This window comes from Nipponia nippon, unplaced genomic scaffold (assembly GCF_047370975.1).
Source record: "Nipponia nippon isolate SJK-2023a ecotype South Korea unplaced genomic scaffold, ASM4737097v1 scaffold_8, whole genome shotgun sequence".
In the NCBI taxonomy this organism is placed as follows: Eukaryota; Metazoa; Chordata; class Aves; order Pelecaniformes; family Threskiornithidae; genus Nipponia; species Nipponia nippon.
Genome location: NW_028262402.1, coordinates 48,480,926 through 48,493,612, shown reverse-complemented (window position 1 = coordinate 48,493,612; position 12,687 = coordinate 48,480,926). Strand labels below are relative to the sequence as shown.

The 12,687-nt window shown below is 39.4% G+C and overlaps 1 protein-coding gene across 4 annotated transcripts in view; it reads left to right on the top strand.

The window, feature by feature from the left end:
- Nucleotides 1–11,902, top strand: part of ZNF366 (zinc finger protein 366) — a 37,164-nt gene extending 25,262 nt beyond the window's left edge. For all 4 annotated transcript variants that reach the window (XM_087742519.1, XM_087742518.1, XM_087742520.1 and 1 more), the window contains 2 exons: nucleotides 4,075–4,249; nucleotides 6,777–11,902. In XM_087742519.1, the coding sequence (XP_087598645.1) occupies nucleotides 4,075–4,249; nucleotides 6,777–7,312 (711 nt within the window). In that variant the 3' untranslated portion in view covers nucleotides 7,313–11,902. The remainder of the gene's footprint in view (nucleotides 1–4,074; nucleotides 4,250–6,776) is intronic.
- The last annotated feature ends 785 nt before the right edge of the window (nucleotides 11,903–12,687 follow it).

Sequence of the window (12,687 nt, the reverse complement as noted above, 5' to 3'; positions counted from 1 at the left end):
ACTACCAGTATGTTTTCCAGCCAGCAACAAAAGCTCTACAGGAACACCTGTTTTTCTTAGTTTTTTACTTCTCTGTCCCCACCCAATGTTCCTAGGAGGAAAGAAACAAGTAAGCACAGTGAACCAGTTTCTGCTATGGCTGAAGGGGAATGAATCAACATCACTGGCCCTGAACGAAGCAGAGGTTGTAACAATAAGCAAAGGGAGAATCAGGAATTGCTCTTTGGTGTCAGAAGCATCCCTTGCCTCTCTGGCAGAGCCCTCAAAAGACTCGAGCAAGTATTTCTGGCTGGTATTCAGAGGGTTAAGGCAATGACCAGATAGCAGCCTTTTGGCACCAAGCTCCTCCTCAGCAGAAGGAAGGATATAGCTGTATGAACAGCCTGCTTAACAATGGCTCACATGTCCCCCGGGAACCGCCTGCAAATAGATTTCATCTTGCTTTCTCTTGTACTTTTCAAAGCTTCCTGTTTTCTCACGGTCCTTTTGGACAGTTTACAGTCTTTCTCCCTCTCCCTCTCTCTTTGAGGAAAGGAACACCCTTCTTATGAAGAAAAAAAAGAAAAAAGAAGAAGAATGCAAGGGAAAGAGAGCACAGCAGTAGCCTTTCTACCTCACCACATGCAATGGTTTTCTTTACCTTTTTCTCACAGCAAAAGAAAACATGAGGCTTTCCTATGTGTCTAATCACAGCTAAGCACAGACTATCTGAAGCGAGGGAGTACCAAATAGTTGTCCCTTCTGTTTCCTTATCCAGCGACAGCCTGGATCTGTGTTTGATTTTTCTCTGACGAGTGAACTTCTCTGTAGCATTTAAAGGCCTGAGCCTGTGCTACCTTGTTTATTTCTGTTTAAAAAAAAAAAAAAAAAACACCACTGAAGAGTTCTGAAGGAGTCGCACCAACGGGTGCAATAGTGCTAATTCTGATTTGTAGAGGAAGCTTTTATGAAATTTACAGCTGCTTTTAGTGCTGAAGTCAGCAATGTTTCAGACCTCCAATAAAGAATGCAATGAAGTTTTCTCCAGCCCAGTCAAATATACTTTGCAGCAGATGTCTTGAACTCCACTTTTTTCCCCCTTAAAATCGTGGGTTTAGGTCAGGATCAAAACCAAAGAAAGTGTGAGAGACAAGCGCTTTGGGAAGAAACAAAACAGACTGACAAATCTAGAAGGGCGATGCTTCATGTGGTGGCTTAGGAAGACAAAATCTAGTGTTGACCTAATTCAGCTTTTCTATCAAACTGTACTGAATTCTATTTCACCAGCCAGTGCAAAAAAGTGTGTTCAGCAGACTTGCAGGTCTTTATCTTCAGGGCTTGAATTTTATTTTGTCTAAAGAAGAAAGTCTAACAAAAGGTCCACAAGTAAACCATGTTGTTCCTGCTATCCCAAGATCTCTTGTGTGAGCTTTGAACTTCCTTGAGTGCTAAGGTATTCAGTGGTGAGTTCTGCTGGAGCTCTCTCCCATGCAGTTGTCTCAGGGTCATCTTTCACGCTCTGCTCATCAGTGCTCACACACCTGCCCTGTCACAGAGAAACAAAAATCTTGTACACCTTCCTAGTTTGGTCTACAGACTCAGGTTGTTCTTTAAGCACTAGCTGCGAACCCCAGCTAGTTCTGAGTTGATGTCTTCCAGCACGTGAGCCCCAAACCTTCTCCCTTCACCCTCTGCATCATGGACGTTCCTCTGAAAATCGCCTTGTGCCTTTTGAAAAGGATAGGTTACCCAGAGACCATGCCACACAGAGCCATCGTTCTGAAAAACAATTTTCATATCTGCATTTCTTTCATTTTCCTGCCACACCTCTCCACTGTAGTACCATTTCCTCATGTTCCCAGAGGAGATTTCAGGACAAGAACACATTACACATCCCTAAGACTGTGCATGACTTTGGGAAATGGAAAATCTACCCCTTTCATTCAGAGACACAAAACTTCTATGCTGTAAGGAACTATCATTTACAAAGTCCCCTATCTTTTCACTATGAAGAAAGAGAAATAAATGTTGCCTTGACAGAAACAAAATAAATGCTCCTACTAGAACCATTTTAATACTGAATACTTTATATAGATTTGCATGAAGTACTCTAGCCGTTCACCTGTTCAACCTGATTTTCCTTGATTACCAGTTTAGATAGAGAAGTAAAGATGTAGCTATCAGAAAGCAAAAGCTGGTGAGAACACAGGCCACGCACAATACAAACAGATAACCAGAAGACTTCTTCTAAGAGGTATTAGAGAGGTATTATTATTGGAATTCTTGCAGCCAGAGAAATATTGACATGTCATTGGTCGTTCCAGCAGCTGTCAAGATGTAATCAGCTGCTCTTCTTCTTTGTGAATTTTCTGTGCTTATTAGTGCTTCTCGTCTTTTCCTTCCAGCACTTTCAGAGTGGTTTTTTAGTGCATTCGTTTCCCTGAATATAAGTCATCTAGCATATCAACTTTCTCTGAATGCAAAGAAGAGACAATCCTGTGGATGGATGACCCTTGGAATCAGATATCTTACTTTTACAAATTAATAACTCATTTTCAGTGGCTGTTCTTCTCGCCAGTCTTGGTGAACACTTTGCTGATAGATTTATTTGCTTGAATGTTCATTTTAGCAAAATCACAGAGAGTAAATCATGGAAGAGAACTTATGCAGCTGAAGCAAATATTTTTTTAAAAGCAAGTGAAAATTTCCAGACTCTTTCTTTCTGCAGCATTGAGTCAGCTCTAGTTTTTATTTAAAAGCAATACCCCTGCAAATTTTTATATTAATGAACTGCTTCCATTTTCCCTCAAGAGGTGGTTTAAAGTGCCAAGAATACAGTATTATTTTACCAAGGATCATTTGATCCCGATATTCCAGGTGATGGCTTTGTGAGTTTGAAACAAAAAGTACTGCAGCAGACCATCTTACTACCAAAATAAATTAAATCAGAAGTCGATGAGACCAAAAATTTGGTGGAATGTCAGTAATTGTTTTTTAGTAATTTTCTCCTAGATGAGTACACTGCTTGGTGGAAGTTTCAGTTCCTCAGTAATGGAGATTCTGGCTCATATAGTAATAAAAATTGTAAAAAAAAAAAAAAATCTGATTGTAAAAGTATTTGCTTAAAACCCTTCCAGAAAAAGGAGCTGAAGTAGAATGCAAACACACAAGTTTGCAGAGGATGGAACTAGCCACTTGAAAGAGAATTAAATTATAAATCCTGATAAGAAAAGACCAGAAGACGGGTAAGACTAGGAGCTTGTAATAGTGATGTCTCATGTCTTGAGAATACATTTGATTCGTAAAGGACCAGACTACAAAAGGACCCATCTGGATAAACAACAACAATGAAAAAACCCAACCTCCTATTGTTTCATCAAAGGGAAACTTGCATGATCAATAGCTTGAGCTGACAGGAACATGCTTCAGGGAAAGCTGAGTCATTCTTGCAGCCCCATGACTCTTTAAATTCCAGCTTACTCACCAGAGACACCGAAACACAGAAGTTGGTAAACAGAAGATAAGAGGATCAGAGAAAGATGGGGGAGCAAGAAACAAAGAAAAAAAGGAATTGCTTTTTCTAGCTTTAAGCAAAATGTGCAGCCATTTCATTTCCACTAAAGGAGAAGTAATATTCTGCTTGACCCTTTCACAGAAACCCTTCATTGGTTTTATTTTGTATCTCCATCTCTGCCTGGCGTTGTTCTTGATTAAGGGATAGATTTATAAACTACAAACTAAATGGTTCACCAGGGCAGAAAGTTACACTTTGAATTTCATTCAAGTTAAGAGCCTTCCAGGTTATGCATTTAAGCCTCTCCCCTCCTTACAACAACATTCCCTGCTTTTGGGGAATCCTTGACTGTGTGTCCTAGTCACCAAATTTAAAAAACAGCAGTGCAGAAGGCCCTAGATGGATCAGACTCAACCACATATTCTTGTCTGTAGGACTTTTCCCTGTACCTTTGAAAAACAAATTCCAGCCAGAAGCTGCCAGGGCTCAAGTTGAGAAGAGTAGGTCCTTTTTCCTTTTAAAATGTCCTCCTTGGAAGTACCCCTTCAAACTAATCATTTTCATTTTTACTGTTTTTACAGCTGTGTGGAAAGGAATTTAACAGAATGCACAATTTAATGGGACACATGCACTTGCACTCGGACAGTAAGCCTTTCAAGTGCCTTTACTGTCCCAGCAAATTCACCTTGAAAGGGAACCTAACCAGACACATGAAAGTCAAACATGGGGTCATGGAAAGAGGATTTCATTCTCAAGGTAATATTTTTCAGCAAGGTTATTCTCTGAGAGACTTGAAGATGCATATCAGTAAACCCAAATGGACTTTGTACCACAGGTCCATGATATTGTACCATAGATCCAATGCTATTGGAAGGGACTGAATCCCATAAGCCTGGGAGGTTGTTATTAACTCTCTGTATTGCTCCAGTGCTACAGATCAGAGATCCCCAAGGTAGAGACACTTGTCTCAGAGACCTTTAAGACTAGATATCTGGTGACACAGAGGTACAGACTGAGATGGAGGAGTAGATGGAGACAAAATGAGACAGTGTTTATGAACACGAATGAAATAATTTCAGCGCACTAAGTTGCTGTCATCAGGTGTTAGGGAGAATAGGGTCAGTAGTGTGAGAGCAGAGGATTTATCAAGCCATACCAAACATTCTTGTACTTAAGCCCAGGGCTTCCCATTCATCACTGTGAAAAGGTGCAATATCCACAGCACCACAGAGCTTCTCCCAGCATGTGGGTACCCTAAGACAGAAATGTGAGTAAGCTGGAGCCTTAGTAAGGCTGTGCACATGTAGTTGGCCAGGGGAATGATTGGATGACATGACTTTCCTGACTGAAGGTGTAGTTCCATTATTTTTTAATAAATATTACAGTTTCAAGGGGCTTGATTCGCAGAGGCTGACAGACCACAGCCTAGCAGCCATGGACAAGCCGACATTTTTCCCCACACACATTTGGTTAGGAGTTTATAGTTTTTCTCTCGTGTTTGAGGCACATCATAAATCATAAATTCACTCGAAACTGACAGAAGCAAAAAATATAAAAGATTTCATGGGTCTTGCTCACTGCTTATTGGGTTCCAGTCTGGAATGGGAATGGAAGCCTGAATGCCCCTACGTCCAGGAGCCTTGGTTAGTCTGTACCATATTGACATAGCTGATGTTAGGCAAAGGCCATAGGCTCAAGACCCAGTTTACACAGAAGCATGTGAACAGGAGGAGACAGTCCTCCCCCCTCTCAGAGTATATGGATCTTTGACTACCCAGGGTATCCTGCAAAGAATTTCCTATCTCCCACCTACCACATACACTTCCTGAAGTCAGCCTCATGTGTGCACACATGCCAATGCTATCTAAAGAGGTGGGGGAATTAGGAAGGATTGTTTTGAGACTTTGAGTACCCAAGATATTTTGTTTGTTAAGACTTTCTGGATAGATAATTCTTTCATGGGTAAGATTTCTTGTTGTTCCTCAAACTCAAGCTTTAGGGCAGCCTAGCACATATGTAAAACACATACTCTAATGACATTTGGCATAAAATTTACAAAGATCCTAACAGGTAATGAAATAAATGGCTCTTTTTTTCCTGTAAATCTCCTACAGCACCATGCTAGTTGCACAATTACTTGTAATTGAAGACAGCCTAGGAGCTTTTCAGTGTACACAGATTCTTTAGCCCTTGAGGCTTATCAGACACGAGACAATTTGAAAGGGTTGCCACCTGCTCATGAACCATTTTAACAAATACAACTTGTTGCAAAGTAGCAGCTGTATCTAGTGAGGCTGCATAAATCCTGCAGAAACTGCATTCAATTACTGAGGGAAAAAAACCAAACCAAACCAAATGAAGCCAAAACAAAACAAAACAAAGCAAGTAAAATAGTGGCTTTTGTAGATATTTGCTATTGGGTGAAATCCTCACCCCAGTCCTGTCAATATTCTTTTAATTAAGATGGACTATGCCTGCAGTGTCTGAATCTTCTTCAGTGCATCCTGATGCTCAGAGCGCCTCTGAGTCCACAGATGCCTCCTGGGTAACATCTGGATTTCCAGCAAGAGAGGAGACACTCTGACAAATATTAAGACAAACCAGATCCAGCACTACACTCAGACTTATACCTCACCGCTCAAAATCATCGTTTGTTTATAATGATTTCCTCAAGCTGAAGCACTATCTAGTGCATAGAGCTTTTCAGTGGCATGAGTGGCTGAAACAGGAAAAGTTAAGGAAAGTGGAGGTCACAGACTACTGAGACTTGATTGTCTTTTCATTTTTAAACAGTAACCTTGAACCAGAGTGTCCATAGAACAAATACATTAACATGTTTTTAATCTCTTCCACTCCTCTGGAAAAAAAATGTACAAAACCTGGGACTTTGATTATAGCCTGTGATGCTTTAGATGAAAGTTTTCATTTAAAAAAAATAGGAAGGAGCAAGTGGTAGGTTCACAGGCAAAAATTGTTTACGAGAGGCCAGACCACTTCACTTTTATTCCTAGCTCCCTCATCAAGTGTCTGGCATGTACAGCACAATGTTTTGTGTGTCCTGACCTGGCTGTGAAGTGTATGCAATAGTACTTCTTTTAACAGTGTCTCAAAGTAGATACCATGAGATGTAAACAGTAAAGTACTTGGACATAGCTGGGTGGAAGACAAAGGTAAAGTATGAAATAGAAGGCTGCCTCATGTTTTGTTTTTTAACCATATATCACATAGAAAAATTTCAAATATATAAATTCTTCCTTTTCTCCTCCCCTCAAACCACTGCAAGGTTTTGGAAGAGGAAGAATTGCTCTGTCCCAGAAAAATGTCTTGAGAAGCTTGGAACAGGAAGAGCCCTTTGATCTTTCCCAGAAAAGCCAAGGGAAGGGAATGTCATTTCATTCGGATGGTGAAAGTGCCAAGGGAAGCTCATGCCAGGAAGAAGAGGAAGACAACTGCTATGAGGCAGAGCGGTACAGCCCTGCCATGTACCACCACAATGACAACAAGCTGTATGTGGCTCAAGATCTGTCTGGCAAACCTGAGTGCATGATGAAGGACTTCAGAGAGTCCTGCTGCAATGAGAAGGAAGAAGTGCTAAGTGAGGGAGAACTGGAGAAGAGAATAGGAAATTCAGATAAACAGGAGAGTCAAGGAGAGAGAGGCCTTGCAAACAACAAAGAACACCTCAGCTTTAGATCCTTTGAAAAGGCTAGACTTGGCCACTCTCTCTCGGATTACTTGTATTTCAAGCACAGGAACAAGAGTTTGAAAGAATTGCTGGAAAGAAAAATGGAAAAACAAACAATGATTATAGGCATTTAAAATGGACATTTTAAAACAGCTGGAAAATGGGAACCAGATAGCTTTTAACATGAACTGTAATTTACCAAAATCTGGAAGATTGTAGTAGTCTTTAGAAATAAACAAGTGAAATTAATAAAAATAATTTAAGGTAAAACACGTACATTAAAAGAATAAAGCAGTCCAAAGTCACCAAGAAATGCAATAGATATTGAACAATAACATTTTTATACTTAAAGCAGCCTATACTTAAGCAGACAGTTGGGTGGGTACAGAAGTTTATTTTCCTTTATCTGGGGTGGTAGAGACTTATATGCAATTGTCTAGTTATCAAAAAGCAACATACTTTAGTGCTCGAGTTATTATCTGATTAAATATATATGAATGCTTCTAACCATACACCTCAGAAAAAATTTGAAAATACTAAGTATTTCACATTATAAGCAAAAGTACTATTAAACATGGTATGCATGAACGTGCTGTCACTCTCAGAGCTAACACAGTCCAAATACTTTCATCTACTGAAGTGACTGTTAGTTCAACCACTTACAATGAGAAATGGGAAACAAATTAAGAAGAAATACTAATGTCTTGTGAGATGGTGAAGGGCAGCTTTGTAAGGCTTTGAAAGAACTGGAATTACGGTCACAGAAGCTTTTCCTCTGGCACAAGGGATGTTCATGCTTTGCTACGTTTCAGTCAGTATGGGAGTATTCAGCAATTCTTCAAGTGAAATAGCATGGACTGTGTTGACATTTTGTTCTACTGTCTGCGCAGACCAGTACATCTAATGAGCAGCAGCAGTGTGTAGCATTTGCAAGTCTTGCTATAATTACATGTAAAGCAATATGAGTGATTTTATTGAGAAACTGATGCAATTTTGCTGTTTATCTCTTCAGTTTATCTTGGCTAGCAAGGATGATTTTGAAATACAGAGGTCTGATCAGGTTTTATTTTAGAAGGTATGCCAAAAAAGAGCCCTTACAGGGCAAGCAGTACCTTACAGAGGAAAACTGGTTTTGGATTTCCTCTTATCGGTGTCAGAAATTTTCCCTTATCAACATGGCTTGACCAGTAAACTCCAGGCCTTTCAGAAGAATTCTGCTGTTTTTACTGAGTTGTTCCCAGCTTTTCATGCTCTGATTCCTGTACATGTTATATGTTCATAACAAAGATTCTAAAAGCACATTCCATTAAGCACATTCTATTAATTGCATGAATAGTTTGACCAGAACCTTGATTCCTGCATCTTCAAGATAGATGACAAACAGCCCCACACCATCCTGTTGCTTACAAGGAAATATGGATTTAATAAGTCATTTAATTACTCCTATGTCATTCTGACATCCCAGCTCAAAAGGTTAAAATCCATATATATGGTACATCTTTTCCAAATATTAGTACCTTCTTCACTTACTTGCCAAGTTCTTGATTTGCAATACCTTGGTATCATGCTCAATATATAGCCAGTTATAACTAAATATAGTCATATCGTTATGTCTTGCTAAGGCTAGAGTCATGAGCTCTCTGTGATTATAAGAAACCACTCATACTACAGAAGTAATGATTCTCACACCTACCAGTTCATCAGCGTTCACAGGGCAGCAGCTCTTATTCATCATATAAAACTAGGTTTGTGTAGTTTGAGGTTGCAGAAGGTGGTTTCATTTTCCAGGGCTCAAACGGAGCATAATAAATATTCTGAATGAAGAGCAGAAAAAGCGGTTGATAAAAGAAGCTGTAACATACGGGTGACTCTTCTAAATGTAATTAACTCTACGGCTGATTACATACTTTTTTAAAATAAAAAGGGTATACCAAATTGAAGTGGAATGTAGGTCACTTTGGGCCTAGAATTAATGATGTCTTTCAAAATGAGGTGTATTTCAGAGGTACATAGCCATGTTTTTCCAGTGATGAACATCATATACATTCAACTTCCTTGCTTCCACTGCAAGATAACTCCTCTTGAAAAAGGAGCCGTCTTTCTTTCAAGGAAGACATTGTGGTCAAGCAGAAGAATTAGAAGATTTTCAGAGTGATGTGTGTAACTGCATTCTTTCTTAGACTGGAGGGGAAACGATCAGGTAGAAATTCAGCATGGTCTAGGAGATTGTCTCTTAGAAATGGGAACAAGTCCTTCGGTTACCTTCTTGGCAATATCTTGTCTCTGCCAGACAAAAACTCCTATTTGAGAACGTATACAGCCAAGAGCTGGGAGCCACTGACTCTTAGAAATGTCTCTCTCGAGGTGGTATGGTTTCCAGCTGTGCGTGATTCAAGATAAGTCCACTCCACCTTTGCAGCCATATTAGTTCCTATAATAAAAGGAATAAGCAAGGAATCAGGAACCTGGTTGCAGTTTCTAGAATGGTGATCATGCAGATGAGTTGAACTTAGCAAGTCCCTTCACTTCTGTGGTGGATAAAGCAGAAAGACATGCAGCCCTTTCATTGCAAAGCCCTGTTGTCTATGGATTGGATAGTGTTATGGGACAGCTAGACAATCCTTACCAAGAAACAAATAATTACGTATCAACAGCACTCCAGGCAAATGGAGCAAAGGAGACATTTTCAGCAGAGCTCAGCTCCCAGTAGATAGTATTGTAACCACAAAAATGATGTCTACTGGAAGTATGCAGTCCAGAGTTCCCTTACAGACAAGGGAAAGTGACAGATGTGTCCTTAGGAAAGGAAATCACTGCAAACAGTTCTGGGTTGTCTAAATAGTTAACCCAGACACTTTCAACCACACTGTCACTACAGCCAATTTATTCACTTCTACAATCCGACTTCTCATTGGAGCACAAGCAACTGCCAGCCCCATACAACCAGGTGGAAAGGAGCAGAGGTCCCCAGAATGGCCATGTTATCAGAGAATAATTTGTAATATGACTCCCTTTTCTTGCATTCTTCCTAGAAAGCACAGAATATTCCATTACAATGAGGCCTTGAGACTGTGCCCAGTCACATAGTCATATTAAGCTAATTCATAAACACCCAAGGCTAATTCATGTTAGAATAGTAAAGAGCTCCCTCTAAAACCATAAGTCACCAGTCAGAGGAATTGCAAACAAAACTATTACTGAGATAAGGAGACAGTGCCAAGTGACCCAAGCAAAGAGATTAGGAGATGATAGTCCTCCCTACAGCAGAACATAATGCAGCTGGGTCTAAGACACTTGTTACAAAGAGGTCCCAAGGGACAAATTAAAAGTGAAATAACAGCCTTCATTGTGAAGCACCTTGCTTTTCAAATGTAAGTTATTTTCACGCTATTTACATTGGCACCGTTTTGGGAACAGACAGTAACAGCCTTTGCTTTTTAATAGCTTTGAAAGTGCTTTATAGAAATTTGCTCTCATAATGAAGTTATTTCCCATTTCTAATTTTCGAGGGATTAGCTTCCTTGTTTTGCTTTGAATAGAGGCTCAGAAGTCCTGTAGAGACATTGCCTGTGTCCTGGACCTTGGGGGACACATTTTCTTTTTTTCCTTCTTTCTAATCTGAGTCTATCTATCTTCTTCTTGCTATGTTATGGAAAAAAAAATGTATTTATCTGACTCTTCTCTGCTATTTGGGTTTTCAGCTTGTGGTAACACATGAAATTAAAGCTCAGTCTCCACCACCTCTGTATTAAATCACATCCACACCATTTCCCTGCATTATTATATGAAGCCTAACTTCATTCTCTTGGAGAGCATTGGAGCAAATAAGAGTGGCCACAAACTCATACAACTGAGATGCTTTCTAAACTCATACAAACTGAGATGCTTCAAGAAGCCGTGCAGAGGAAAGGTAAATTGGCCACACCATAATGAGTCTGGGCAAGTGAAGGCATGTGGTTTGTTAAATTAGAGGCTTTTCTGCTGTTAAAGGCAACAGGGAGAATTCTGCAAGACACTGTACAGAACAGAGTAGGTGGATGAAAATTCAAAAGTTGGGTTAGAAAAATTTGAGGGTAAAAAAATACAACATATTTACTGAGAAAGTGAAGTGGTAGGTAACCTTGGAACAAGCTGTTTTGAGTCTGGCCATCAGGACTCAGCCATCTCCTTGTGAACCTGAGTTCTCCTGGTTGCTCGGCAGCCTCCAGCCTGTGAAGGCAAAGACAGGTGCTCTGTGTTCAGCAGCTCAAAGGTAACATTATAATAGAAGTTTATCCTGTGCTGTGTCCTATAAAACAAGTTACTGGAAAGACCAAGTAATGCTACTGCACCCACCTTTTTACAACTCTGTATTGGTCTACTATCTATTCTCCAATTTCTCTCTTCATATGGTGCTGCTGAACTCTGCTGTTATGAATGTACAGTTAAGAAGTAATATAAGTACTATATTTATTATTCTAAGAAGTTTTTAATAATTATTAACAGTTTTGAAAATAAGTCATGTCTGCTTAGCTGAACAAGATGTAACAGAGCTAACATTTTGTACTCCTAACAGATTTTGCAAATAATGTGGTGTATAGTTATTTCACATATAATACTGGGTTCTATTTAAAGCCCCAACTCAAAAAACGGACCAACTATGTGATTATTTAGTTTCTGGCTTTCTATCTCAATAGTAAAAGCATGTATGATGTGTTGTATTAATTTAAGCAAATAAATATATACTGGAGAAGCTGCTGTACTTTGTATTGAAATGGATCTGGAGTTCTTGGCACTTTAGCTATTTTATATATTAAATGCATGGGGCTGGTCTGACAAGGTCATACTTCACTCAGCACCACTAAAGAGTGGTCCTTGTAAAGGGAAGCCTAAATCAATGATGGAGGACTAGTTAGAAGACAAGGACAGAAAAGCTGCCAGGTCCTCTGCGGTAGAGAGATTACTTTATTATTACAGACTGCAGGGAGAGCATAAAGAATGCTCTGGAATGATTATGGTACTTGTCAACTTGGCCTCAGACAAGCTAAAAAAGAAAGATATAATCCTTATCTTAAAGATGTTTCAGAGATCTGCATCATGTAAAAAGAGAGGAAAACCCAACCAGATGTGTTATAAGATTGAAGTTAAGAAAGTAGGAATACCTTTATAACCTAAGGAATAAGCAGAAGACTCTGAACTCAGAGGCTCAGTTTCTTTTTCTAATGGAAACCATCACTTTTAAGTGATGAGTAAACTCTTGGATATGTTTGTTTTAATGAGAACCTGATGGAACTGGCATCATCAGGATTCACAGAGAACATTTTAAGCTGGTTTTGAGCACAGAGAGAAAACAACTGGAATGTTGGCTATACAATAACTCAAGTAAGAAAGAAAGTAGAGATACTCAGTTTCTAACTCTCAGAGGTATATACCTTAAAAAGGGCAAGAAGGCTTATACAAACACTAGAAATATATGTAAGAGGCTAAATGAAACAATTAAGCCTTTTTTGCTTTCCTGTTTTCTTATTTT